The 27,266-nt window shown below is 41.9% G+C and overlaps 1 protein-coding gene across 1 annotated transcript in view; it reads left to right on the top strand.

Annotated features, from left to right (window-relative positions):
* Positions 1 to 3,515: 3,515 nt before the first annotated feature.
* The window catches only part of LOC126281208 (NAD-dependent protein deacetylase Sirt6), a 74,641-nt gene continuing 50,890 nt past the window's right edge, over positions 3,516 to 27,266 (top strand). The window contains exons 1-2 of the mRNA XM_049979945.1: positions 3,516 to 3,880; positions 8,372 to 8,499. Coding sequence (XP_049835902.1) covers positions 3,815 to 3,880; positions 8,372 to 8,499 — 194 coding nt within the window. The 5' untranslated portion in view covers positions 3,516 to 3,814. The remainder of the gene's footprint in view (positions 3,881 to 8,371; positions 8,500 to 27,266) is intronic.

Here is a 27,266-nt window from a genome sequence, read left to right as displayed (position 1 = left end):
TTTTACTCAATGATGAGTTACCACAGAATATGATGCCATACGAAAGCAGAGAATGAAAATAGGCATGGTAAGCTAATTTGCTCAGATGTATATCGCCAAAATTTGCAATGATCCTAATAGCATAAGTAGCTGAGCTCAAACGTTTCAGCAGATCCTCAGTGTGTTTTTTTTTCAGTTCAACCCCTCATCAATGCATACATCTAGAAACTTTGAATATTCTGCGTTAGCTACCGATTTCTGATCGAAGTCTATATTTATTAATGGGGTCATTCCATTTACTGTGTGGAACTGTACATACTGTGATTTGTCAAAGTTTAGTGAGAGCCCATTTGCAGAGAACCACTTAATAATTTTCTGAAAAACATCGTTTACAATTTCACCAGTTAATTCTTGTCTGTCGGGTGTGATAGCTATACTTGTATCATCGGCAAAAAGTACCAGCTTTGCATCTTCGTGGATATAGAAAGGCAAGTCACTAGTATATATTAAGGACAGCAGAGGACCCAAGACCGAACATGTGCCACACCATTCTTTGATTTTTCCCCAGTTTGAGAAATCACCAGTTTTTTGCATATTATGTGAACCGTTTATTTCAACTTTCTGCACTCTTCCAGCTAGGTATGATTTAAACCATTTGAGCTCTGTCCCATTCATATCGCAATACTTGAGCTTATCTAGAAGTATTCCATGATTTACACAATCAAAAGCCTTTAATAGATCACAAAAAAATCCCAACAGGTGACTTGCGGTTACTCAGAGCATTTAATATTTCATTAGTGAAAGTATATATAGCATTTTCTGTTGAAAAACCCTTCTGGAAACCAAGCTGACATTTTGTTAAAGGTTTATTTTTACAAAGGTGTGAAGCTACTCTACTCTACATTACTTTTTCAAGAATATTGGATAAGGCAGTCAGAAGAGAGATTGGGAGGTAGTTGTCGACATCAGACGTATTCCCTTCTTTATGCAGTGGTATAACAATGGCATACTTCAGTCTATCTGGGAAAATACCATGCTTCAGAGAGCTATTACATATGTGGCTAAGAATCCCACTTATTTCTTGGAAATATGATTTTATTATCATGCTGGAAATGCCATAAATCCCATGTGAGCTTGAGAGAGTTTATTATCTTCCTAGTTTCAGATGGAGAGGTGGGTGGAATTACAATTGTATCAAAGGGTGTGGGTAAGGCCTCTTCCATTAACTGCCTTGCTTCTACTAATGAACATTTAGATCCTATTTTCTATACAATATTTTAAAAATGATTATTCAAAATGTTTTCGACTTCTGGCTTGTTGTTTATCAAGCTTCCATTCGCTTTGACAGTGATGTCTTCATCCAGTACTCATGGTTGTTCTGTCTACCTTGTCATAATTTTCCAAATTGTTTTGATTTTGTTATCAGAGGAATTAATCTGAGACATGATTCACAAGCTTCTGGACTTTTAAATAACATTTCATAATGTAGCACAGTAGTTTTTATAATATTTTGCTGTTTCTGTGTTAATACTCTTTCTTGTTGTTAGATACAGTTCCCTTTTGTGGTTACAAGATACATATTGTCTGATGAAAACTGATGTTTCATAGATAAATATACAAGGAAGAGGAAGAACTGACGGTTGTTTGAATATGGGTCTGCATGATTTCATATTGTTTACCCCTTCAATAATTCTTAATGTTCTCTTTTGCATCTTGCAAAGTTTAATATTTGTTGTTGCATTGCCTCAGAAGATTATGCCATATTTTAATTACAGAATGCACATAGGACTAATATACATTTAACAGGCTAGCTTTGCTGCAACAAGTTTTTAACATCCGTATCATGTAACAGGTTTTGCTTAGTTTTCTTTGCAAATATTCAATGTGTACCTCCCATTTTGTGTTGTTGTGGACCCAGAGCCCCAGAAATTTTGTGCTGTCAACACTTTAAAGAACTCTGTCCCTAAGTTCTATTTGTATGTTTGGGTGGTGTCTTGCTTTTACACTATAGAAGTTCAGTGCTACTGTCTTTTCTTTGTTTATAATTAGCTTGTTATAGCTGAATCACTGTTATACACTGTTCATTGTTTGGATAGCAGAGTCTTTTAGTTTTTCTTCTGTTTTACCACTAATAAGGAAGCTTGTATCATCTGCAAATTGGAGGTAGTTTGGCAATACTTGTTGTACATGAGATCATTGACATAGAGGAGAAACAGAATGGGTCCTAATACTGATCCTTGAGGGACGCCACATTTCACATTTTCATATCCTGAATAATAGTAGCTGATTTTGTTATGGTCAGTATATTGCACTTCAACCACCTGTTTACGACCACAATGGTATGTTCTGAGCCACTCATTGGATATATCTCTAATTCCTAATTGGTCAAGCTTCTGAAGTAGGGCATTATGGTCAATGACGTCAAAAGCTTTAAATAAATCACGATATATGCCTGTCACAAACTCACTTGCATCCACTTTACTATAGATTTAATTAAGAAATCCAAATAGTGCACTTTCAGTTGAATAACCTTTCCTGAAGACATGCTGTGAGGGAGAGAGAATTTTTTTTTTTTATTTAGGAAATCAGTTGAGTTCATTGATCTGGATGAATCGTTAAAGAAAATCAAATATGTGTCTTATAATGTGTGAAGGAGAGCTTTTCATGAAAACATAAATGAAGAACTTGTAAAGAAGTCAACGCTACGATCTGACGATGAAATCAACAGCGAAACTAGTAACGGTACAATGAAATCATTTGAAAAAACTTGTGGCTGGTTGCAGTATCGCCTACAGTGCCATCTACTCGCTGTCGATACTATTTGTGATCAACAACAAAAATCTTCTCCAAACTAACTGTAAGATCCTCAATCATGATGGAAGGCAGAAGTAAAGCCTTCACAAAGATTCACTAACTCTTGATGTAGTACAAAGAGGAGTTACTCAGTGTGGAATAAGAATTTACAATAAGCTACCAATGAATGTAAAAAAGAACATTATCAACCCTCATAAATTCAAGAGGACACTCAAACAGTTCCTCATAAACCATAGGTACTATATACTATTTAAATGAGTTTCCAGAGCTATAAATTTTGTAAAACAATACTGTATTATAAATGATTTAATATTGTACGTTAATTTATGTAACATGTTACATATATATTTATTGTATGCAGGTTTCTTTTGAAACTTCAATGTAATATTGTATACCTTCTATGTATATTGTTGACAGAATTGTTTGTTGCTCTCCTCTTGTTGTTCAAGAAATATTGTATCGTTTGACTTGCCCTACTTTACGATACTACCTTTGTACACTGTACAACAGAACCAAATAAAAATCAGGCAAACAATCATACCATTGTTGATAGTGCATTGTATTATTACCTTTTACATATTTGTTTTTCTTCTTTTTGTTCACTTATTCCGTTCCACATTAAACAATCAACTTATTTAAATCGCAGCGCAAGACTTCTGTTCAATTTACATAAATGGCAGAAATTTCTCAGTTTGTGGCGAAAATGTTAATTGATCAAAACAAGTCGGTTTCTGTACTTTGACACAACGATATGTTTATGTTTGTGTCGTACTTACAGTTCTTGTTTGTAGGTTATGTTCGTTTGTTTATTTCCATCCGCTCGAAAATATTCGCGTATATAAGTAATTTTACGTGTAACAGTGGACGCCAGAATGAACATCGTCATGTTGGTATTAGACCAATGTAAACTTTTTTCAGTATTGTTGCCTGCGGCCTCAAGGAAAAATGTCGGCTTGACAACTTGCGATTTAAAGTGCATGACAACTATTTATACACATCTGATTGAAATATTTTAAAAATCATGTCGTGCAATTATGCGGATGGACTGTCTCCTTATGAAAATAAAGGAAAACTTGGATTAGCGGAGGTAAAGATATTGAATATTGTATTTTCATGAGTACGTTTATTTTCACCGGTTGTGTAGAAAAAGCCGTTTGCCCAGTTTTACTTAATGCCATGGCATAATAGTCTTAGAATTGTCGCTAAATTATTAGCTTTTGCATTTTACATTACGTTCCTTAAGAAGTCAGTATTCTCGTAAATGATTCGTCCAGTTTCCAAATTTCTGTTTTGTGTATGTTGCATTCTAACACAGTTCACACACCCAGACGAGAAAAATATTTTAGGACATACCCCTGCTCTGACTTGTGTCTCATATTGTTAATTAAGAATCGAAATTTTAAAAAGCTCAATTAATTTTTTTTTTATATACACTGCATCATACAGTAAACATAACACAAGCTTGGCAAGTTCTTCTAGGTGATGGTTTAGGTCATTCAGTAACAGCAAGCACATGAGGAGCAGGAAAATATTCTCTCATCTGTGCAAGTAGTATGAGAGCAAACATCTTAGAATGTGCAAAAATTGTGTGGCAACATCATATTCTGTTGTTTTTAGTTTACTGATCATCCTGAAGTACTAGAACTCGAATATTTACAAGCTACGTGGGATCAGATTTTCTTCTCTGAGAAAGAATGTCAGTTTAGTCCTTACATTGTATTTTAAGCTGGGTTCCACCTCCCTGCTTTCCCTCTTAGTTTCTAAGTTCCCCAAACAACTAACTGCTTAATGTTTTGGAATCTTCAGATTCCATAAAGTATTTGAAGTTCTGCAGAGTGTAATGCAAAGTCAGAATATATCTGATTTACAGAGTCTTTAGAAGTAAAATAGAATTTCATTTTCATAATGTTAAAAACTGAAATAAATCTGATGGCGATAGTATTTGATTTCCTACGGATTTCTGTAAAATTTCCTTGTGTGATAATTTCGTAAATGGCATTCCTAAGCCATCACACTCAGTTTCTCCATGGCTAGTTGCAAGGAATGACCAGTTAGCACTGGCAGTAAAACTGTTTTGAAGAAAATGTAAGTTCGTAAAATTAAATTTGAATTTTTTGGCCTGTGCAACCATCACTAAAATAGCGGATTATTCATGAAGATTTGAATGTGTTTCCGTGATGAATTCAGTCACAGTTTCTTGTCTTTATTGGGCCGTACAGACATTTACTTATTACTGTAATATTCCATTTATCGTTTTATGCTTAATGGCATGTGGCTCGAGTCTTTCAACTGCACAGCACTTTGGCAACTTGTGTCTTCCTAACCTGCTCCAACAGTCTTACCAGGCAAAGGGGACATATAGTTTAATGTAAAGTCTGAACCTTAAGTAGTTCCTGTTGCATCTTTACATCACTGAGACGTGAAGTCTAGGTTAAAGGCAAACTGAAAAATTTCCGTGATTTGACTGGGATTTTGTGACCTCCAGATGTGCTCTTTGCTGCTATATCACCAGGCCCTCTAAATCTAACATGTGATCAGGGAAAATAAAATTAATGTACAAAAACAGCTACAAGCAAAATGAAACCACAAAATTGGATGCTGGTAACCTTGGCGTTGAGTGCCCGTAGCCCCAAAACACACGTCCTCATGAATGCACGAAACCACAAAATTAGAGTAAACCAAAAACAAAGTGAAAAAATACATCATACGTGGGTTAACACATGCTTGCATAATACATAAAAATCAAGCAATAAAAATACACACTAAAAAGTCTGTACATATCTTTAAAAAGTCCTTCATCATACATTTATTAAGCAAATGCATTTTTATTTTATTTGTAAATAATGCAGTGTTTCTGCATAGGCCATTGACACACTTTGTTATTGAATTAAATATTAAAAACTGTACCCCTTTCTGTGGCTGAATTATATTTTTGAAGTCACAATGGAGGTCACTCGTGTATTTTTGTAAATTTCACAGGACTGTCAACCACGAAATCCACAATGAGTAAATATTTGGGAGGGGGGGGGGGGTGTAGTGAGCACCACAAAGAAATTCAATAATCTTTCACCTGCAGTATAGTTTTAGATGAATTATGAATGGATGTACACTTCAGGAGCCCAATGGTATCATAGGGCTCCACCCTGGATAACATATCTCGTGTTCTTGAGCATATCTGTTCATGCTCTGGCGAGTCATTCCTTGTATGTAGTGACTCCTTGAGCGTCTTACAAGCTATCAACCAGTGCTACCCTTGCCATCCTTTGATAGCAACCATCCAGAAGTCTGTCTATGCCCTGGAACAGCCTGGTTGTTCACTGGTGTTTGTCTGGACCCCAGGACATCTCGGAATCACAGACGATGAACTTGCCGATGGGCTGGCCAAACATGCTACATAGAAACCACTTCTGGAGATCAGCATCAAGGTTTTTTGTCTTTGGCATATGAAATGGCATAACCTCGGTATGCACGACAAATGCGTGCCATGAAGGAGACTATGAATGTGCCCAAGTCCTCCATGCTGGCCTCTTGCAGGGACTCTGCGGTTCTATACTGGCTCCGCATCAGCCACGCGTGTGTGACCCACAGATATCTCGTGCATCGTGAAGACCTACCTCTGTGTCAGTGCGACGGCCAGTTGACGGTGAGCCACATTCTGTTGCGCTGTCCTGCTTTGGCTGCCCTGCCTCGTCGGCTGATTTAGTTGTATGTTTTATACATAAGTTTTTTGTGCATTCAACCACATATTTACAAAGAGAAAGAAAGTTTTGAAGAACCTGCTTCACAACATAAAATTTTATAGAGCATTTCACAGTTTCATATTTCATTTAACAAACAAGCTCTCCACCAAAGAGATGAATTCCTCATCCATTAAAATATCAGTCTTTTTGTTTGTTTTTCAACTTCAAGGAACAGATTGTAGAGTACGCACAGAATAAAGTTGCCAGCAAGGCAAGGCATGTGAGAGGAGAGGGGTAGTGGTGGGGGTTACGGGCAGGCACTGTAAGGAAAATACAGAATGCTGGAGGGAAGTGCCTTTCTAAACTGAAGCCTGCACTCACGCTTTTTGCAAAGCCCCCCCCCCCCCCCCCCCCCCCCCACTTGCATGATGACCATTCAAAAAGATCTGCCACTTCTGCATTGGTTAGTATCTAAAAAAGAATGTTGCTAAAAATGCAACAAACACAGCTAGGCCTATTTATTTTTGCTTGGCTTGTTAACCACTTGTAACTTTTTACAGAGAACCACCATGAGTGGCGAATTTTGAGTAAAACCTACACACTTATGTTGTTGCCATGTTAATATTTGCTTCTTCTGCCAAACGCAGCAGATTTCACATAATGTCACTTCACTAACATGTCGTACAGACGCTATTATGAGAGATTTCTGAAACAATGGTTTATTGAGTGAGGAACTGAGGGAAAGTAAGTTCAGTAGCTTATGAAAAAGCACATCTTCTGTACAAAATAAACATGGTATGTCTTCACTTATGTTGTTCCAAAATCCATAGCATTTCTTGTTTCACCAGCTAATGATGGTCCTTAAAAATTAAATTCTTTCATTGAAAAAGTCTGTATTTAGTGGAGATAACATGGGAGATAATGAAGCTTTGCATAATAACCATTTGGTAAAATACTCTCCTCTTTCAGTATAAGGAGAGGAGGTACCGTCGAAAGTAAAGCCATGAGGATTGTTTGTGAGTCATTCTTCAGTAGCTCAGTCGGTAGAGCCCTTGCCTGCGAAAGGCAAAGGTCCCGAGTTTGAGTCTCAGTCTGGCACACAGTTTTAATCTACCAGCAAGTTATTCTCCTATTTGCGTGGTATTAGTTGACAAAATCTCATTATGATATCTCAAACCATTTATAAAATATGAGAAATGTTGTAAATGTTTCACTCTGGCTACATCACTGGTGCACGCAATCGCCATTGAGTGTGCTACATTAGATCAGTTTTCTTGAGCTTGGTGACAGATAGAGATCTCCCCCCAAGTCTAAAGAAAAATTCAATATGTTAGTTAAGTTCCACATGCAGAAGCATATTGCACACTTTCTTGCTACTTTTTCCCTATTTTTTGAAATATATTTACACTCATCACGTACCATTTCACATAATATTTCTTTCACACCAAACTCTTGATTGATTTGTTTTTATGTCGCACATTTGTTCTCTTTTTGCATAACATTTTGTAACATAGACATCTCATAGTAGCAACATTATGTTGAACTGAAATCTGTTTTCTGAAAATTATGTGATGAACAACATTAAAGTGTCTGCAGATTGAAAACTCTGTATTTAACTGCCGTATTTAACCAGTGACATCCATGCACAGGACACAAGTTGCTGTCTTGTCTTGTTTCCATTTCTTTGAATCTCTATTTTTCTTTTTCACATACAAAAGAGAAAATATCCAGGACAAGGAGAGAAGTAATTGTTTAGACATGTTGAGTCATTATTGAAACCCTTATGGGAGGCCGAGAACAAGTCTGCACTGACAGAGAGATACAGCAAATACATGGTAAGTGATTTTAACAACATATATTGGCTATTACTTATCTTTTTATGTGTTTCATTTTTGCAGAAGTTTGATAGCAAGGATGAAGTCACAGAAAAAGTAAGCAAACTTGCTACTTGGATCCAAGAAGCCAAGCATGTTGTTGTCCATACTGGTGCAGGAATAAGTACAGCAGCAGGAATTCCAGATTTCAGGTGTGTAGACTGAAAAGTGTGTAAGATTGCATCTGGTCAAAAGACTACTTACTATATATTCAGTTTTAGTATATTTCCAATAAAATTTTACACTAGTTACCATAGATCTTCTCTTTCTGTAAGGCCCCATTGGGTACCATTATTAAGTGATTGCAAGTTGATGACAGAAATTATGAGCAGTTGGAGTAGAATTTTCATATGTGTAAGTAAATAATCTACTACCACCTTTCATATTCTTTTTTCCATCAACAATATGTTTGACACTAATTTATAGGTGCCATTCATGGTTTTCTTTTTGAAATTTCTGTATGTTTGGCTAATGTTCAGTATTCTAGTTGAATATTCTTAGTTTCTTCACCGTACATATGGCATTCTCAAACAATTAGTGACCTTGTTATTTCCATTAACATTCTGGAATGAACTGACTTTTAAAAGTGTAGTCACTTGTTTAGAATTGATTAATCTAAAAAGTAACATGAACACAAGTTATGGAATAAAATATTAATATGACTTACAAATGCGGTGGGGTGAGTTTCATGCCTCAGTGATACAGTTAGCCATATCATATATGCTGCCACATTGGAAGGTATGTGTGGAGAGACAAGACTAACATATGGCTCCTGAAGAGGGGAGCAGGCTTTTCATTCACTTTAGGGCAACAGTCTGGCACTGTAGCAGTATCCAATGTAGTGGGGTCAAGATGGCCTGGGTGTTTAATAATCTTACTTCAGGTCACAATGACAATATAGGATGGTTGATGGAGCAGCACTTATATAGTGCCAGGTGGACAGCCATTGCAAAGTCATAGAAACACTGAGAAAACAGTGGTATTTTTATTATAGTCATGATCGGTAAAGCAGTTGGACAAGAAGAGGGAACGGACAACGTAGACGGCGTGGCAGAATAACAAAGGCCAAACAAGTGCTAGCTGCTACTGTCAGTTTCCATGACCTCAGGCAGTTTTTCATAGTTGCCAGACAATTATGCTAGATCGCTCCCCCCTGAAATTGAAGCATAGGGCTGATAGCTCCCTGGACGATGCTTTGGAAACTGAACTTGTTGCACAGTTGATGTCATAGTATGTAAGCCGATGGGATGAACCAGGGAGGGTGTTGGCAAAACATACTTGGGTGAAGCAACAGTGTCTGATGTTGCAGAGGCTGCATTGAGACCTCCAAATCGATGGCTGAGTCCATAGGAACTATCGCGGGTATTCTAGAGTGAAAGTTATACCTATGCATTTGTGGGATTGGTAAACGTAGGCTTTCCAGGTCTAATTGAATCACTGAAAGCGGTGCATTCGGAAGGTGTGGATGGATTGGTGGGTCTCTCCAAACCCCTTGGTGTGCTTACAATCCTAAGACACTGTCCAGAGTTAGCAACCGTTGTAGCCAACATCCATGTCCGTATTACTGTTCCCAGTGGATAGCACCCCATGTGCTGGGTCCAAAGTTGAGAGTATACAGCTGCCGTCCATGGAGGAGCTCCTGTGGACTGTGGACATGGACAGGATTGGTCCTGTAAGTCTTCAGGAACATTGTTAACTCATCTGTGAAGGTAGTGGTTCCCACTGCTTTTAACATTTGCTGTTTAAACATTGGCACCATACTCTCTGTTTTGCCATTGTAGGACAAGTGAAATAGCAGACTAAATAGGTGTTTGATATTGTTTCAGGTGAAGACTGAGGTGAAGAAGCCACAAATGTGAATTTAGGCCCATTGTCTGACATGATCATTCAGAGATCCCACTAATGGGAAAAAATGGATAAATGTATAAATTACGGCACATGTTGTGGTAGGTGCCATACTGACCACTTATGGGTAGTTAGTGTAGGCATCCATGAAAATGAGCCACGTAGGCCACAGAAATGAGCCTGCAAAATCCAAATGAATGCTATCCCAGGGTAACAGAGGATAGGCCAGTAGGCGAAAGATTGGGATGGAAACTTGAGGCCGCAAGGCAATTGGGATGATGACATCGTGAATATCTGCCTCAGCATCAAGCAGGAGAACATTGTTGATTACCAATAGACAGTGGGAGAGGCAAGCCCAGGCCCGGAGCTTCAGATTGGCATTCCTCGAAAAATATGTGGGCCACCCTTGGGGCACATACCTGTACTGTGTGATGTCCCATAAGATAGGGTGCCTACACATTTCTACAACAATTTGAGCAGCCATCCATGGCTTGCAGCCATTCATCTACTTGGAAACATGAGATTTCCTGCTCGTTAAAGGTCCTGTCTGGGCCTGCTGGTAGGCAAGACAGTCCACTCACATTTGCATATTTAATAATATGATTGTAGGAGCTGCCAAAAAATGCCCAGTGCTGTCCACTCTGGAAGAAGGGAGCACGGTCCAAATAGTGCTAACAGTGATTTGAGGCCATAATGACCATTAACTTATTCCTGAAAAGGTAAACATGGAACTTCTTACCTGCAAAGATGATTGCTAAAGCATCCTTCTCTACCTGCTATGAGCACTTTTGAATGGGTTTCAGCATTTTGACGCACAAGCAATTGATAGCTCAGTAATGTCATCCTCCCTTTGTGCCAGCACTGCACCAATGCAATATGGAGAGGCACCTGCAGCCAAAATCAATGGACCTTACGGGGAAAAAGGGCTTGAGGCAGGATGCTGAACGTCATATTTGCTTCAGCTGTGCGAACAAGTGCTCATAGGTAGCCATCCTCCTGTACTGAATGCCTTTCTTCCATAATTAAACAACGGAAAATCCAGGATGGAATGTCCATCCATATCAAACCTACTAACCACCAGCAATACCTCCACTTCGACAGCTACCACCCATTCCATACCAAGAAGTCCCTTCTGTACAGCCAGCTACCCGTGGTCTTCACATCTGCAGTGATGAGCAGTCCATCTCAAAGTATACTGAGGGTCTCACTGAAGCCTTCATTGACCATAATTATCCTCCCATCCTTGTACAAAAACAAATCTCCCGTGCCTTATCTTTCCAGTCTCCCACCACCTCCCAAAGTCTCACATTCCGGCCACAGAGGAACATTCCGCTTGTAACTCAGTACCATTCGGGACTGGAGCAACTGAAATACATTCTTTGCCAGGGTTTCGATTACCTCTCGTCATACCCTGAAATGAGAAATGTCCTATCCTTCCCATCCCTCCTACAGTGGTATTCCGTCGTCCACCGAACCTACACAATATACTCATCCATCCACACAACCCCTGCTCCCAAACCCTTACCTCATGGCTCATACCCCTGTAATAGACCTAGGCAAGACCTGTCCCATACATCCTCCTACCACCAACTACTCCATTCTGGTCATTAACATCACTTATCCCATCAAAGGCAGGGCTACCTGTGAAACCAGTCATGTGATTTACAAGCTAAGCTGCAACCACTGTGCTGCATTCTTTGTAGGCATGAGAACCAACAAGCTGTATGTTCACATGAATGGCCACTGACAAACTGTGGCCGAAATACAAGTGGACCACCCTATTGCTGAACACGCTGCCACGCATGATATCCCTCATCTTAGTGACTGCTTCACAGCCTGTGCCGTATGGATCCTTCCCACCAACACCAGCTTTTCTGAATTGTGCAGGTGGGAACTTTCCCTGCAATACATCCTGTGTTCCCGTAACCCTCCTGGCCTCAGCCTTGGTTAGTCACTGTCCTCACCCACCCAGCCCTCTCCCTGTTCCCATTCCAGCACTATATGACCATCACTTCATTGCCACACCCAGTCTTTTAATTTCTTTTTATTTCTCCCCTTTCTGCTACTTACCCCCTCCCCTCCCCGCACCTTCTCTCCTGCTCTTCGTCTAAACTGCAACACTTCACTGTTCGACACTCCCACCATACTATCCCTCCCCCTCCCCGCCCCAGCCTCCTCCTTACCACCACCCAGTTGCCACTTCCATCATGCACTGGTGCTGCTGCTCGCAGTGTGGTTTCAGTTCTCCAAGGCTGTAGATGTGTGTGCAAGTTGCATTTTGTGTGTGTGTGTGTGTGTGTGTGTGTGTGTGTGTGTGTGTGTGTGTGTGTGTCTACCGCTGACAAAGGCCTTAATGGCCAAAAGCTATAATTGTGTGAATCTTTTTGTTGTGCCTATCGTGACTCAGCATCTCCTATATAGTGAGTAGCAACATTTCTTCCATAATTGGTTTAGTTAATACATAATGTGGGCCACTTGCGGGATGCACATGGTTAACTGTTTCTGGTATCTCTGGAAGATTGCTTGAGCAGAAGAAAACCCAAAAGGCAAGTGCTTGAGTTTACATATGCCGACGGGTATGTTAATACCCATGATGCCTTCTGACTCCTCATTCAGAGGGATCTCGATATGTATTTGCATGGTCTGTCTTACAAAAATATTAACCCAGGACAAGCTTTGTGATGAGGTCCCTGGACATGGTATGGGATAGTTTTTCATTTGATGGCCATTTTTGTAAAACTCGCTTTACACAAAAAATCAAATTTTACAGGAGTCACATTAAGTTAATTTACACAAATTTTGTACAGTTTTGCATCTATTTTAAGATAGTCTTGGCATGTACATAATTTTTTTGTAGTTTATCAAATGCTGAAAGCAGAAATCACCGTCTCCCTTCCTCCAAAAATTGCTTTATCCTCGTACTAGATCAGTGATATCTGAATATTAAATGCTTATTTCTTGCATTAAAGTTTTAAAATAATATTTCTTTTTTTCTTCAACTTCAGAACACTTTTCATCGTCATAAATTCTCCATGACTCTCATGACCATATTCCTTACCACTTGCAGAGAGTGTAATTGCAAGAATTTGCTGCATCCTTAGTAATGGTAAGGAAACGCATTAGCTTTGTTACTTCTCTCTCCTTTTCTGCACCCCTATGGTTTATCTTTGTAGTAATCACAGCAAGTTTCATGGCTCTGATTAAAGTAATGTTCTTCAAAACTACTGATCCAGAGATATACGGCTTTTTAAAAGTGTATTGGAATCTTACCATTTTGGTTTGTCTGTAAGTTATTGCTTGTACATCCAACATTTAGAAATCTGTTTGAAGTCATGGGAAAACCAGTCTTCTCCCAACACCAACACCTTTCCTAACTTTGCTATAATATTCCTGTATTCACAAGGTAATATGATCTCTTCTTTCTTCCGATATTCCTTCTCAGCTCTACTGAACACACAATCCGGTGGCATGAAACTGTGTTCATGAATAGGAAAATAGTGGGCACGTTCAGAGAACTTTGGACTGCATTCCATAGTGTTACAGCATACAGAGCATTGTAAAATTCGTGTTCTGGCTGGTGCACAAGTCTGAAAACAGCAAGATTCATCTCTACTACCATTGTCTCTCGTCCTGTCTTCGAAATAATGTAGGAGAAAATGTTGTAGTGTACATGCAGTTTCATTTGCCCCTCTTCCAGCCTCTGTTTCAGACCCAGTGTATCGAAAAATGTTAATAGTACCTTCTTTTCATCCATGTACTGCCACAGCCAGGTTGTAGAGCCACACTTGTCATCTGTAAAATACTTCTCCAATATAAAGATTTGGCAGAGGTTCTTGTGTTCCTCTTGAGCCAGTCCTTCTTCCCTGTAGTGCAATCCCATGTTCTTGATAGTGCCTAGCAATTCATTCTAAGTGATCCAACGATACCCCTGTTATTCTTTGAAATATAGCAGCACAAACTGGTACTTGGGATCCCTCATGAAGTTTTATCTTACACTTGATAGACTCTGGTTTAGATCAACAACATACCTGGCTGATGCTGAGACATCCATGTATGATAGAAAGAATGCATCTTGCTTGCTCTTATCTCCTGAAGAATACAATAGATTATTGAAATATGTGAGCATAGGAGAGATGGCCTGCATGATATACTTTCCCTTCACAGTTGTTCACCTCACTCCTTTCAGAATTTCAGCAGTCAATAACAGGCGCAGCATTTTGGTTTGAGTATCGAAATGATTTTGCTTTGGAGATGTTAGACTGATTCATTTCTCTTTTTTTATGCCGCAGCGTGTTTCACTCCCAGGAATATTGTATTCACCATCATTTTCCATATTTACTGTTTAACACAAGTCTAGGCTAATCATGTGACCAAAAAATTGACCATCCTTTTTTTCCCAAAAAAAATTTTATTCCAAAAGACCACTAGATGGTACTATAGATATGTGAATCGCTATTGTTTTAAAATGTGGCACTTGCTGTTTTAAAAAATGGTTGCTCCATTACTAAAAAAAAGTAGTTTGTGTACAGTGAACACTTAAAAAAAGTTTATTCTCACAGTCTCAGTTACTTGACGTGAAGTGCTTGTTGACTAGTTTGCAGTATTGTGCCAAAATGGAAATTTCTCGCAAAGGTTTTCGTTTAATGATTTTTTTTAATAGTGGCTTAAGTTAACAATGATGCCTAAGATCACTTTGTTCCCCTTCTCCCTATGGGGTCTCCATTTCTTTTGTGAGTTTGTGCGTGGTGCACACAGATCCCCAAGCTATTGCAGCCCTTTTTTCCTGCCCTGGTAGCTTTTCCTTCACCTTCCTTCCCCACTGCCCCCTCCTACCCCTCTCTCGGTATTGTGATTTATATCAATCTGGCTTTCCACCTGGTTCACTGTATTCCATGCGATTTTATTCCTCTTGTGTATTCTCTCTCCTCCTTTTTGGAATTTTGGTCCCCTCTTGAGGGTTGACCTTCACTTCTAAATTTTCCATTTGGGGAAGAACTCCCACATCTAACATGTGAATTCCTCCCACTCCCCCCCCCCCCTACACCTGTCCTTCCTCACCATAGACCCCTCCCCCCCTCCGCCTCCACCAGGTCACCAGCACATGTAGCCAGTCCGTGTGGTGAGGCTGTTGTGTGCCCATCTGGCTGAGTGCCCTGACGACAACACAGGGATTACACTTCTAGCACCTGAGCTGTTGGCTCCCCATGTATGTCAAGGAGAGGGTGCTTGTTATCCTGGAGCAGTGGAACTCCCGGCCGTGGCCGCCATGCCAGTCGGGTGTTGCTGTGGCTGGGTAGCGCCCAAGCGGAAAGCCCCCGATCAGAGTGGTTGGTATCAGAGCAGATGCTTAGTGCATGAAGCTTATCGAGGTGCAAAGATCTGGCCATTCCCAAACAACCATCTCTTTGCATGGTAAAGGATCATTGAATGCTGCTTCATATGACCCAGCGGCTTTCTCTTCCTTGGTTGCACTCTGGGAGGAAGGCCAGGCTCACCATCTTGGCATGAAGCACTTTCCCCACTATCTCATCTGTACCAGGGTGGACAGCGACACATTCACTGCCACAGAGCCATTGCTTTTGGTGGAGAATGTCCAGGACAAGTTTGGTGAAGTGGAGTGTGTCAGTAAGATGCGGTCCTCGTTGATCAAAGCTTCTTCTGCCATCCAATCTGCAGCTCTTCCTACTTGTGATCATCTTGCCAATGTCCTAGTGTTTATTACCTTTCATCAGTCTCTGAATATCCTCCAGGTGACGATTTTTCATAGGGACCTCATCCTGCAGACTGATGAAGAGCTGCGAGCTAATCTGGAGCGGCATGACATTCATTTTGTTCGACTTGTGCAGAAGGGTTGTAAAGACAACTGAACCGATACCAGTGCCTTCTTTCTGGATTTTGAGTGACATATCGTCCCAGAGGAGGTCGAGGTTATGTGCTACAGATGTGATGTGAAGCCGTACGTCCGGAACAGTCGCGGGGTGGCTGAGAAAGCACAACGGGACCAAACGGAGAGCGGCCTGTGAACAAACTAACGGAAAGGACGGACACGAAACAATGACGGATGTTGGAGAGAGACCTTATGACGACAACACACAAGGAGCAACGGAGTGACAGAGACAACCAAACGAATCCAAGACGTCCACTAGTAATGAAAACAAAGAACGATAAACATGCTGTCTGTTGTCGAGGCGATGTGTCGACACTCACGCAATGATTAGACTCGCTTGCTGAGCAAGAGGCAGGAGCTGAGGTGCCACTATTGGCCGCTGCAACCATGTGTTCCACTGTGGCGCCCTCACAACACTAAAAGTGGGCCAGGACGCGGGCACCGCCACAGCTTACAGTGCGATGGTGCAGAGACCTCTAGGGGTCTAAGACGTCCATGACGTCTGGCGGGGATTCAAATTCCGCAGCGCGCAGCACCAGACCTATCATATGCTGAGTCGTGCCAAAAATATGACCAACTCAATCCAGAGTGACTTTCTTCAGCTTCTGCCTCTTGTTACACCTTCTCACTGCTTGTTAGCAACAGACACAGTGACTGTGCCAAAGACTGAGGAGGCGTTTAGTTTTACAATTATTTATTGAACTTTCTTTACAATTTCTCCCTTGTCGTCGCTGGCCAGCCCTGCTGTTTTGCCATTCTCCACTGCGTGAAGCAACACTTACTACATGTGGCCGCAACACTGCCTCCTCCTAAAAATTAAATTCGTCCCCGAATTTACCCTATATGCTAACTCTAGTTCTATCCAATATTCTACTTCTTCCCTATATACATCCAGGTTTCCCTGACTCATGCCCTACTGGTAATCCATTCTAGAGGAATCTCATGGAGCGGTCTTGCATTAACATGCTGAATCCTCTGTTTTAATAAGACATATACCACAGCGATGAATATAATCAACACGGTAATAGTACTGGTTGAAATACCAATGGTCACTATACTACGTTTCTGCTTGGTATCGTACTCCTCCACATGCCTTAATAATTGCTGCATTGAAATTTGACCTTTCTCCTGACCTACTAGTTTATCTATCGTTTGCAATAGTGTAGCATCCAAGCTGTTGTTAATATACGTCAAATTTTCTCCTTGAGCAATGCTGAATGACGCATCTGGCCAGTACAACGTCAGATGAGTATCTGTAACCTTGGTGACTCCCGTGACTGTCGCTGGTAACTGAAACGATCCCCTACTATTTCACAATTTGTCCAGTTGATTATCAAACCACTGTCTCGTAATTCCATCTCCGTGGTTACTGGCCAATTCCCATTGTCATAACACTTGGCTGATATCCTCTCCGTAGCGAATACTGAATACAACCAATGCCTCCCAACTTGCTGAAAATGTGGCGTAGGCTTCACTATTATTCTCCGACACTCCGAAGCTTCTACTTCTGTCCTAAATAACTGGATCTCACACGACCCCTTGCCCGTGAAAACAGCTCGTGATAGACAAATGGAAACTGACTCCGTTAGACATCTACTCAACTCTAAACTTGACATAGTAACATGAGTATCCCCCTCCTTACAAATTAATAAAACCTCCTATGTCCTGAACTGTACACCCTTCCCCATGCGCTCCCATCTGACCAGATAAGGATGCACTGTGTAACAGTGATACTGTCTCCCCACACTAGTTACTGGAAATCTAATCTCTACATACATCTTAACTAGATCCGTTGTACCTTAATCCTAGACATATGATAAAAAAGTGACATACTCGCTTCAATTATCAGCACTACATGCTCTACCCCCTCTGGAAACTCTCCCTCTGCCTGCTTCAGACTCCATCTGAACTTTTCTGGTGACATAACGTCACACTCACCTGCCCGTGCAATGCGTGATGTACCACCTCTTGCAATTCATCCATCCTCACTTGTGCATCACCAATGCTGTTAACCAGATCCCACAGCAATTTAGCCATTTCCAGCTTTCTTTCCACTATAACCAATCTGATTTGCATCTGTTCCAGATCCGTATTCATTAATTTCTGTGTTTGTTCGATATATGCTCGTAACCCTGTAGTCATCTCACACACCACGCGTGTCACATTCAACATCTCTGTACCTAATCCCCGTATCTCTGTTGTGTGTATATCCACTAACTTCCCTATGCTTTTCTCCCTGTTGCGAATAACTGTTAAAGAATTGTTCAAACCCTCAATATCGTCTCTATCCGCTGTTCCAAAAATTGTTTTCAGCAGCTTCCCACCTGCATTCAACCAACCCCTCTTTACTCTCTTTCTCCTCCCTGGAATCATGCTCACAACTTGGCGCAATTGTTCCCTTATTTCCTTACATGACTTATCCAAAGCCTCATACTCTTCTTGCACGTCCCGTAATATTCCGTTCTTGGATGCACTAGATCCGTTGTACACACTCGATACCACCTCCTGTAGCTGCTGCATCTCGTTCCTTACCTGCAGGATATTGAGTGCCAGCCGAAGCGTCCACTCATGACTCGTGAGGACCACGTCTGTTTGTTTCCCGAACAACACCACACTTCGCAACGGCATATCCTGTAACTTACCAGCTTGTGTCAGCTGCCAGAGGATTACGCCCAATACTATCCAGTTGTATCCCATCTGCGTCACCTACAGAATGGAAAGAGAAGGGAAAAACTCCCATCACTACCCCCTAATACCAATAAAATAACCCTAGTCTGTGCATGAAAATAATACACACATGATAATTACTGCTAACTACACATCCCTCGAACGCAATTTATACTTAATTCCTGGTTTACTGTATGCTTCTGGCACTTCTTTTCGCTTTCTGCCAGAAGGAGAAGTACATATACACGGATCTGCTACCCCCTGGAACGGCTTAACTCTACTAACGTGAACCACCGTTGTCTTGGTAGGCAATTGTAATTTTACATTGACAGGAGATGTCATTTCCACTACTTGGTACAGTCCCTGGAACTTGTTTGTGAACTTCTTGGTTCTCCCTTTTGGAACATACGGATTAGCTAGTAGCACCCATTGGCCTACTCTGTACTGTGGCAACTTCCTCGTTGTACCTCCCATCCATTCTTGTCGTTCCAATGCTTTCGTGTTAGCTTCCTTAATGGTTTTTGCAAATTGCCTTGCATGCTCGCCCTCTGCTCCCAGCCTTGGACGAAGCATGTCAAAAGGTGATGGCATCTTCCGCCCATACACCACTTCGTACGGCGACAATCCTGTTGACGTATTTACCTTACTATTATATGCACTGGTTACGAATTGCAAGTCCACATCCCAGTCAATGTGTTGACTATTTACATAGTGACTCAACATCTTAGCGATTGTGCGATGCACTCTCTCTGTTCGTCCGTTTGCTAGCGGATGGAATGGACTAGTCCATAGTTTCTTTATGTTCAGTAACTTACACAGTTGCTTCATCAGATCAAACATGAAATTAGTACCTTGATTCGAGATTAAGGACTGAGGTATCCCATACCTGAGTAACCAGTTATTAACTAAAGCTTGTGCCAACGTACTTGCTTTCTGATCTGGTAATGCGACCATGACTAAATACCTAGAAAAGTCATCAATAACTGTTAACACATACTTATTCCCTGATGCACTCGTATTAAATGGGCCTAATAGATCAATTCCGATTTGTTGGAATGGTTTGTCTGCCTCTAGTAATCTTTGAAGCTGAATCTTTTGATGGCTCAAGTCCGCACGCTGTGCACATGGCACACAATTCCTGACGTACTCGCCCACGTCTTGACGTCGTGTCCTCCGCCAAAACTTCTCCACTATCCGCCTATCCGTAGCTCTTCTCCTGCCATATCCTGAAAGAAAATGTCATGCGCCTGTTGCAAAACTTCAGATCTTAAAGCTGCTGGTACGACGACGCGAGGGTCGCATTTCGTCGACCTGCACAGTAACCCGTCCTTTACTAGGAACTGCGGTTGCTTTCTGAACAATTGGCAGTCCTATCCATGGCTTGTGCCCTTTTCCACTCATCTTCAGTCACCCCTGTTACTTGTAATACCTGGCTTGTATGTTACCTCATAATCGAGCTCACTGAGTTTCAGCGCCCATCGTACTAGCCTACTCGCTGGGTCTTTCAGACCTAATAACCATTTCAGAGCTGAATGATCTGTCACAACCTTAAACCTTCTATCGTACAGATAACATCGAAAGTACAAAATCCCATATATTACCGCTAACAATTCCTCCTCCGTCGTGTAGTAATTTTGTTCCACCTTGTTAAGTTGACGAGACGCGAACATAATCGGATGTTCTTTGCCATCAATTTCTCGTCCCAGGACAACCCCAAGAGGGTGATTAGATGCATCACATTGTAGTAAAACTCCTTCAAAAAGTCTGGAAACTTCAAAACTGGATCTGATGTCAGTATCCGTTTCATCTCTTGAAATGTTTTCTCGCACTCTGACATTCACTGGAAGGTAACACCTTTTCTTAGCAATTTAGTAAATGGCCTCGCTGTTTCTGTGAACCCCTGTACAAATTTTCGATAATAGCTTGCAAGACCAATATACGATTGCAGTTGTTTAACCGTTTGCGGAACTGGAAAATCTCGTACTGCAGAAGTGAGACGAGGATCTGTCCACACCCCGTCTTGACTGATAACATGCCCAAGATAATTTACTTGTGCTTGCGTAAAATGGCATTTGTCCAAACTTAATGTTAGTCGTGCTGCATCTAATCTTTTAAACACCTCCTCTAACCATTCCACATGCTGCTCTATCTCTTGAAAAAACTATAATGTCATCCAGATATACCATGCATTTTTTTTAGTTTCAACCCACAAAGGACTCCATCCAACAACCTCTGAAATGTTGCTGGAGCGTTTTTTAGTCCAAACGGCAGTCTTTTATACTCAAAGTGACCACAGTGCGTCGTAAATGCTGTTTTTGGCCTGTCCTCCAGACATACTTCAATCTGGTGATAACTGCTTCGCAAATCCACAGTGGAGAAAAATTTACACTGCCCTAGGTTGTCTAATGTTTCTGTGATATTCGGAATCGGATATACATTCACCACTGTCCGTTCATTCAAATGTCTGTAATCGCAACAAAAGCGAAATTTTTTCGACCCGTCCCGGTGTCTTCTTCGGAACTAGGACCACACTACTAGACCAAGGACTATTACTGTGTTGGATTATCACATCTTCCTGTTGTTGTTCTATTAATTGCTCTACTACGGGTTGTAATTGTTTCGGTAGTCTGTATGGCTTATCCCTGTCGGAATACAATGCTATGTTATTGGTGTAGCAGGTAACGTGCTCTGTGCTTCAAACAATGCTTTATACTTTAGTAATAATGCTTCCATACCTGAACGATCATTTCCTCTCAAACGATTTACCTTGTCACGAAGTGCAGACATGCTGACGGTTTGCTTTACATCATAGTCTAGCCTCGAACTATTGATATCCTCATCATCCATTAACTCTACTGTGGCTATTACTAATCCCTTCGGCAGATCGGCATCATCCCTCCCGAAGTTATCTGAACTCGGCGGAACCATAAACTGCCCGTTTATGTCCGTTACCCGTGATACACTCCTACGAACATAGCAATGCTTTTCGTCTAAAACCTCATTACTCAGTAGTGGCTCTACCAAGAATAACCCCTGCTGCAGCACATCGACACCCACCGGTACCCTGATCAACTTCCCTGTACCTGTTCGTACTTTTGTCACACGAAATCACCTTTAATGCACTTATACACAGTTTAGTTGGTATCACCTTAGATATTGGTGCACCTTGCGACTCTGAAATATTTGCAATGGCTGTACCCATTGAGAACAAGTTCCCATCAAGTTCCAGCGTATGTTTCAAAAGGTCAGTTTTGGCGTGATGTTTAATCAGAAAGTCCAACCCAAGTATGGCTGAAAATCCCTTTCCCACAGTTGACAACAGCTCCATTTGCTCCCAGAACCACACGTTCTCTATCTTAAACTTGAGCTGTGCTGTCCCTAGTGCATCTAATTTTTTATCACCTACTGCGTGCAATCTGTATCTTGCCCATGAGGTCCACACTGACAACTGATACATGCAGTCCAGTATCCACTGAAACTCTTCGCCACTTATCTTTTATCCAAACCATCAAACTACAATCCGCGTCTTCATGCACTCTCTGAATACTTTTTTTTACTGGGAATGCCTCCCAATGGCAGGTACCCTCCCTTTTTCGTTTAACAGTTTTTTATCTGCTGTATCATTAACCCGTTTTTTGGCTTTACACTGCTGTTCCTTATGCCCTATTTTCTGACAATTGAAACACTGCGGTTCCCGACATAGCCCCTTAAAATGGTCTTGCTTCCCACAATGGTAACACTCTTTGGAAGATGAAAAAGTTTTCTTGTCATTGCGACTTATAGTGGTGCTATCCACTTCCTGCAAATGTGTAGCTACGCGCAATGCTGCTGCAAAGTTACTTGGATTTTCCATCTGTATCCGGCGTGAAAAATCCAGCAAGATCCCTTGCAAAAATGCGTCTAAAGCTCTATTCTCTGCTTCTTTCAGTAGAACTTCATTCGCACTCACATTTTGAGTTAACTCATACATGTGCGCATTCATTCTCCTAATTCTGTCTGAAAATTCTTCTACCGTTGCACCCGTTTTTTGCATCATCCTCCCCAATTTTCTCTAAAAAAATCTGCCACTGTTTTGTTTCCTAAACCTTTGCAATAATCCCTCAGCCAACTCTGTGAACGTAGTAGCATCCTTTAACCCTTTGTGGTATGCCACATAAGTCTTTGCATAACCTACTAACCGTAACCTCGCCATTTGCAAACACATTTCATCCGACCAGCCTCACAGTCTAGCCGTACTATGTACATCACCAATGAAAACATTCACATCCTCTGATGTTTTACCTGAGAAGGAAGGCATCAAATTAGCCGCTGAGAAGGAAGTTATCAAATTAGCCACTGAACAACCTGCCACACCAGAAAAGACAGTACCCTTGCATTCTAGACTATCGCTTCCCGAGCCTGATTGAGTATTTTGCAATTGTTGCTCCATCCTCTGCATGTGCTGCTTTTGCAACTTATTTTCTTCAATCAGTTTATTAACTTGCTCTGTCAATGCGACTACAGCGTCACTTGTCCCGGTTGCACATGTCTCTGGTATTTTCCTTGTTGTGTACCTCACCTCACAAAAATAAAATTGTATTACCCAGAAGCAAGTTAATTCCTAGCACGTCTAATGACAAGCCACCTAGACTTACCACATTGCCCCGTTACATGACCCTAGAAGCCACATACATCACAAGTGCCAGTTACAAATTTATCTCAAGGGGCAACGTGACTTGTTAATCCACACACTACACATTTAGATGGTACTAAGTTAACGTGACTATCATTCCCACGAAACTGCGATAAGTCTACAGGGTTTGCTAGGCCTTTCAAATGACTCTCTCACATCCCTTAACGTTACCCTTGACATGTCTAGCTACACAGTAAACATAGAGAGAAGGCAGTTGCTGGACTCATCCTATTTGGTGTGTTTCTCGGTTGCTCCGCACGGTGCTAGTCAGAGTCGTGGCATGGGTTCACCTGACACCACTTGTTACGCCTTCTCACTGCTTGTTAGCAGCAGACACAGTGGCTGCGCCAAAGACTGAGATGGCGTGGAGTTTTACAATTATTTATTGAACTTTCTTTACAATTTCTCCCTCGTCATCGCTGCCCAGCCGTGCAGATCCCTCCGCCTGGCTGCTGCTGTGTAGATTCTCCTACAATGTGTGCAATGCGTGCCACTGTGGTTGAGATGAACTCGTCATTGTGAGGTCAACTGCCAGTACCTGCTGCACCGGCAGCTGGGAAGTGGTCAGTCGCAATGTCCGCAAGGTCCTGTCATGGACGGACCATGCGCCGTGGGACCGGGTTGCCGTGAAGTCCGGGCGTCAGTCTCCGGCTGTGTCTGTGACCAAGACCGTGCTGTGGCCAGTCCTGCTGGAAGTTCTTGCTGTAGTTAGTCAGCCGTGGTGCCAACCGAACTCAGGTCGACCCTCAGAGCTGAAGTTGTCATCTGGCGGTGAACGGATGACTCCTGCGAGCTGGAACAGACTTCCGGAATCGTCACCTACGAAGATTGAACATTCGGACACCGACCACGTCAGATCCAAACTGCTTCCTAATGGCTAATGGCTGTTGCTGCCTTCTCTCCACTATTTATATCTGGCAGTAGGACTTTTTTTACCCTTGGTGGTAGCTTTTTGTTATTGCTCCCGCAGTATATTGCAGCGTAACTTAGCGTGCTGGCCTCACTTCCCCTTACTCAGCACTCTCCAGGCTTCGCTCAGCACTCAGTCTGTGTGCATCCTTGCATCAGCTTGTTGGTTGACTGCTGCTGTCGGCAAGGCTATCTGTGCCACTTACTTCGCAACGTCTTGGTCGCCAGCGTGCCTCTATTTTGCCATTCTCCACTGTGTGAAGCAACGCTTACTACATGTGGCCGCAACACTCTGTTACATCCTTTCCCCTTCCTGCCTCTTCCTTACCACAGTCCAATCCTCATCTCCCCTCTCCATCCCCTGCAGTTCCCATGCCCTCCGCTCCGGCTGCTGCTCCCCCTCCCCGGACGAAGAAGTGCCCCCTTCTTCAGCACCTATTGGTGATGGGGCTCCCAGCGAGGACAACTCTCCCCGGTGTCCCTTAAGCCGAAAGCCTGTTACCACAAATCGGCCACGAGACTCATCATCTGCATGCTGCAAGGTTACCCGCTCTCTTTCGGTTCCAAACCTTGCAGAAGCTTACTCTTCCTCTGTGCCCTGCCTTCCTCCACCTATGAAAGAGAAGAAGAAGAAGAAACACAGGTCCCAGCACAAGGCCACTCCGGTGCCCCTGGAGGTGCCATATCTCCTCTCGCAACCTGAGTCTGATGTGTCACTGTGTCCTTGTTAGTGATGACCACTGACCATGTCACATGACCTCCCCATGGCTTCTTTATGTCCAGCCTGGACCCTTGCCACATGATGATCCAGTGGATGTTATCATTACCTACTGGAAATATGACACCTTGTTTCCTTTTATTTTGGGTTCTATGTTGCTCTTCAATGTTTTGTGGTTATCAGTGTGTTCTGTTGGAACCATGCCGGCCCCGGAATAGCATCAGGAGGGGTCTGCACTTTAGCTGGCACCGATTTCATTAGTGACTTCATACCAACCTGGAAGCAATAGTAGTCAGAGTGCAAACGACCCCAACAATCACTGTTTGCAATGTCTACCTCCCTCCAGTTAGGCCTCTTCCTTACATTGAACTGTCTACCTTAATACACCTTCCCCACGAACCATGGACATTGTCGTTGGTGGGGAGGCTTGCGTGCCTCAGCGATACAGATGGCCGTCCCATAGATGCAACCACAACAGAGGGGTATCTGTTGAGAGGCCAGACAAACGTGTGGTTCCTGAAGAGGGACAGCAGCCTTTCCAGTAGTTGCAGGGACTACAGTCTGGATGATTGACTGACCTGGCCTTGCAACATTAACCAAAACGGCCTTGCTGTGCTGGTACTGTGAATGGCTGAAAGGAAGGGGAAACTATGACCGTAATTTTTCCTGAGGGCATGTAGCTTTACTGTATGGATAAATGATGACGGCATCCTCTTGGGTAAAATATTCCGGAGGTAAAATAGTCCCCCATTCGGATCTCCGGGCGGGGACTACTCAAGAGGGCATCGTTATCGGGGGGGGGGGGGGGGGGGGGGGGGGGGACTGGCGTTCTACGGATCGGAGCGTGGAATGTCAGATCCCTTAACTGGGCAGGTAGATTAGAAAATTTAAAGAGGGAAATGGATAGGTTAAAGTTAGATATAGTGAGAATTAGTGAAGTTCAGTGGCAGGAGGAACAAGACTTTTGGCCAGGTGAATACAGCGTTATAAACACAAGATCAAATAAGGGTAATGCAGGAGTAGGTTTAATAGTGAATAAAAAAAATAGGAGTGCGGGTAAGCTACAACAAACAGCATAGTGAACGCATTATTGTGGCCAAGATAGACACGAAGCCCACGCCTACGACAGTAGTAAAAGTTTATGTGCCAACTAGCTCTGCAGATGATGAAGAAATTGAAGAAATGTATGATGAGATAAAAGAAATTATTCAGGTAGTGAAGGGAGACGAAAATTTAATAGTCATGGGTGACTGGAATTCGATAGTAGGAAAAGGGAGAGAAGGAAACATAGTAGATGAATATGGATTGGGGCTAAGAAATGAAAGAGGATGCCGCCTGGTAGAGTTTTGCACAGAGCATAACTTAATCATAGCTAACACTTGGTTCAAGAATCATGAAAGAAGGTTGTGTACATGGAAGAACCCTGGAGATACTAAAAGGTATCAGATAGATTATATAATGGTAAGACAGAGATTTAGGAACCAGGTTTTAAATTGTAAGATATTTCCAGGGGCAGATGTGGACTCTGACCACAATCTGGTTATGAACTGTAGATTAAAACTGAAGAAACTGCAAAAAGGTGGGAATTTAAGGAGATGGGACCTGGATAAACTGAAAGAACCAGAGGTTGTACAGAGTTTCAGCGAGAGCATAAGGGAACAATTGACAGGAATGGGGGAAAAAAGTACAGTAGAAGAAGAATGGGTAGCTTTGAGGGATGAAGTAGTGAAGGCAGCAGAGGATCAAGTAGGCAAAAAGACGAGGGCTAGTAGAACTCCTTGGATAACAGAAGAAATATTGAACTTAATTGACGAAAGGAGAAAATATAAAAATGCAGTAAATGAAGCAGGCAAACAGGAATAGAGACGTTTCAAAAATGAGATTGACAAGAAGTGCAAAATGGCTAAGCAGGGATGGCTAGGGGACAAATGTAAGGATTTAGAGGCTTATCTCACTAGGGGTAAGATAGATACTGCCTACAGGAAAATTAAAGAGACCTTCGGAGAAAAAGAACCACTTATATGAATATCAATAGCTCAGATGGAAACCCAGTTCTAAGCAATAAAGGGAAAACAGAATGGTATAAGGAGTATATAGAGGGTCTATACAATGGCAGTGTACTTGAAGACAACATTATGGAATTGGAAGAGCATGTAGATGAAGATGAAATAGGAGATATGATACTGCCTGAAGAGTTTGACAGATCACTGAAAGACCAAGT

The sequence above is a fragment of the Schistocerca gregaria genome, chromosome 7 (assembly GCF_023897955.1).
Source record: "Schistocerca gregaria isolate iqSchGreg1 chromosome 7, iqSchGreg1.2, whole genome shotgun sequence".
Taxonomy (NCBI): Eukaryota; Metazoa; Arthropoda; class Insecta; order Orthoptera; family Acrididae; genus Schistocerca; species Schistocerca gregaria.
This window is presented reverse-complemented; position numbering and strand designations above follow the sequence as displayed.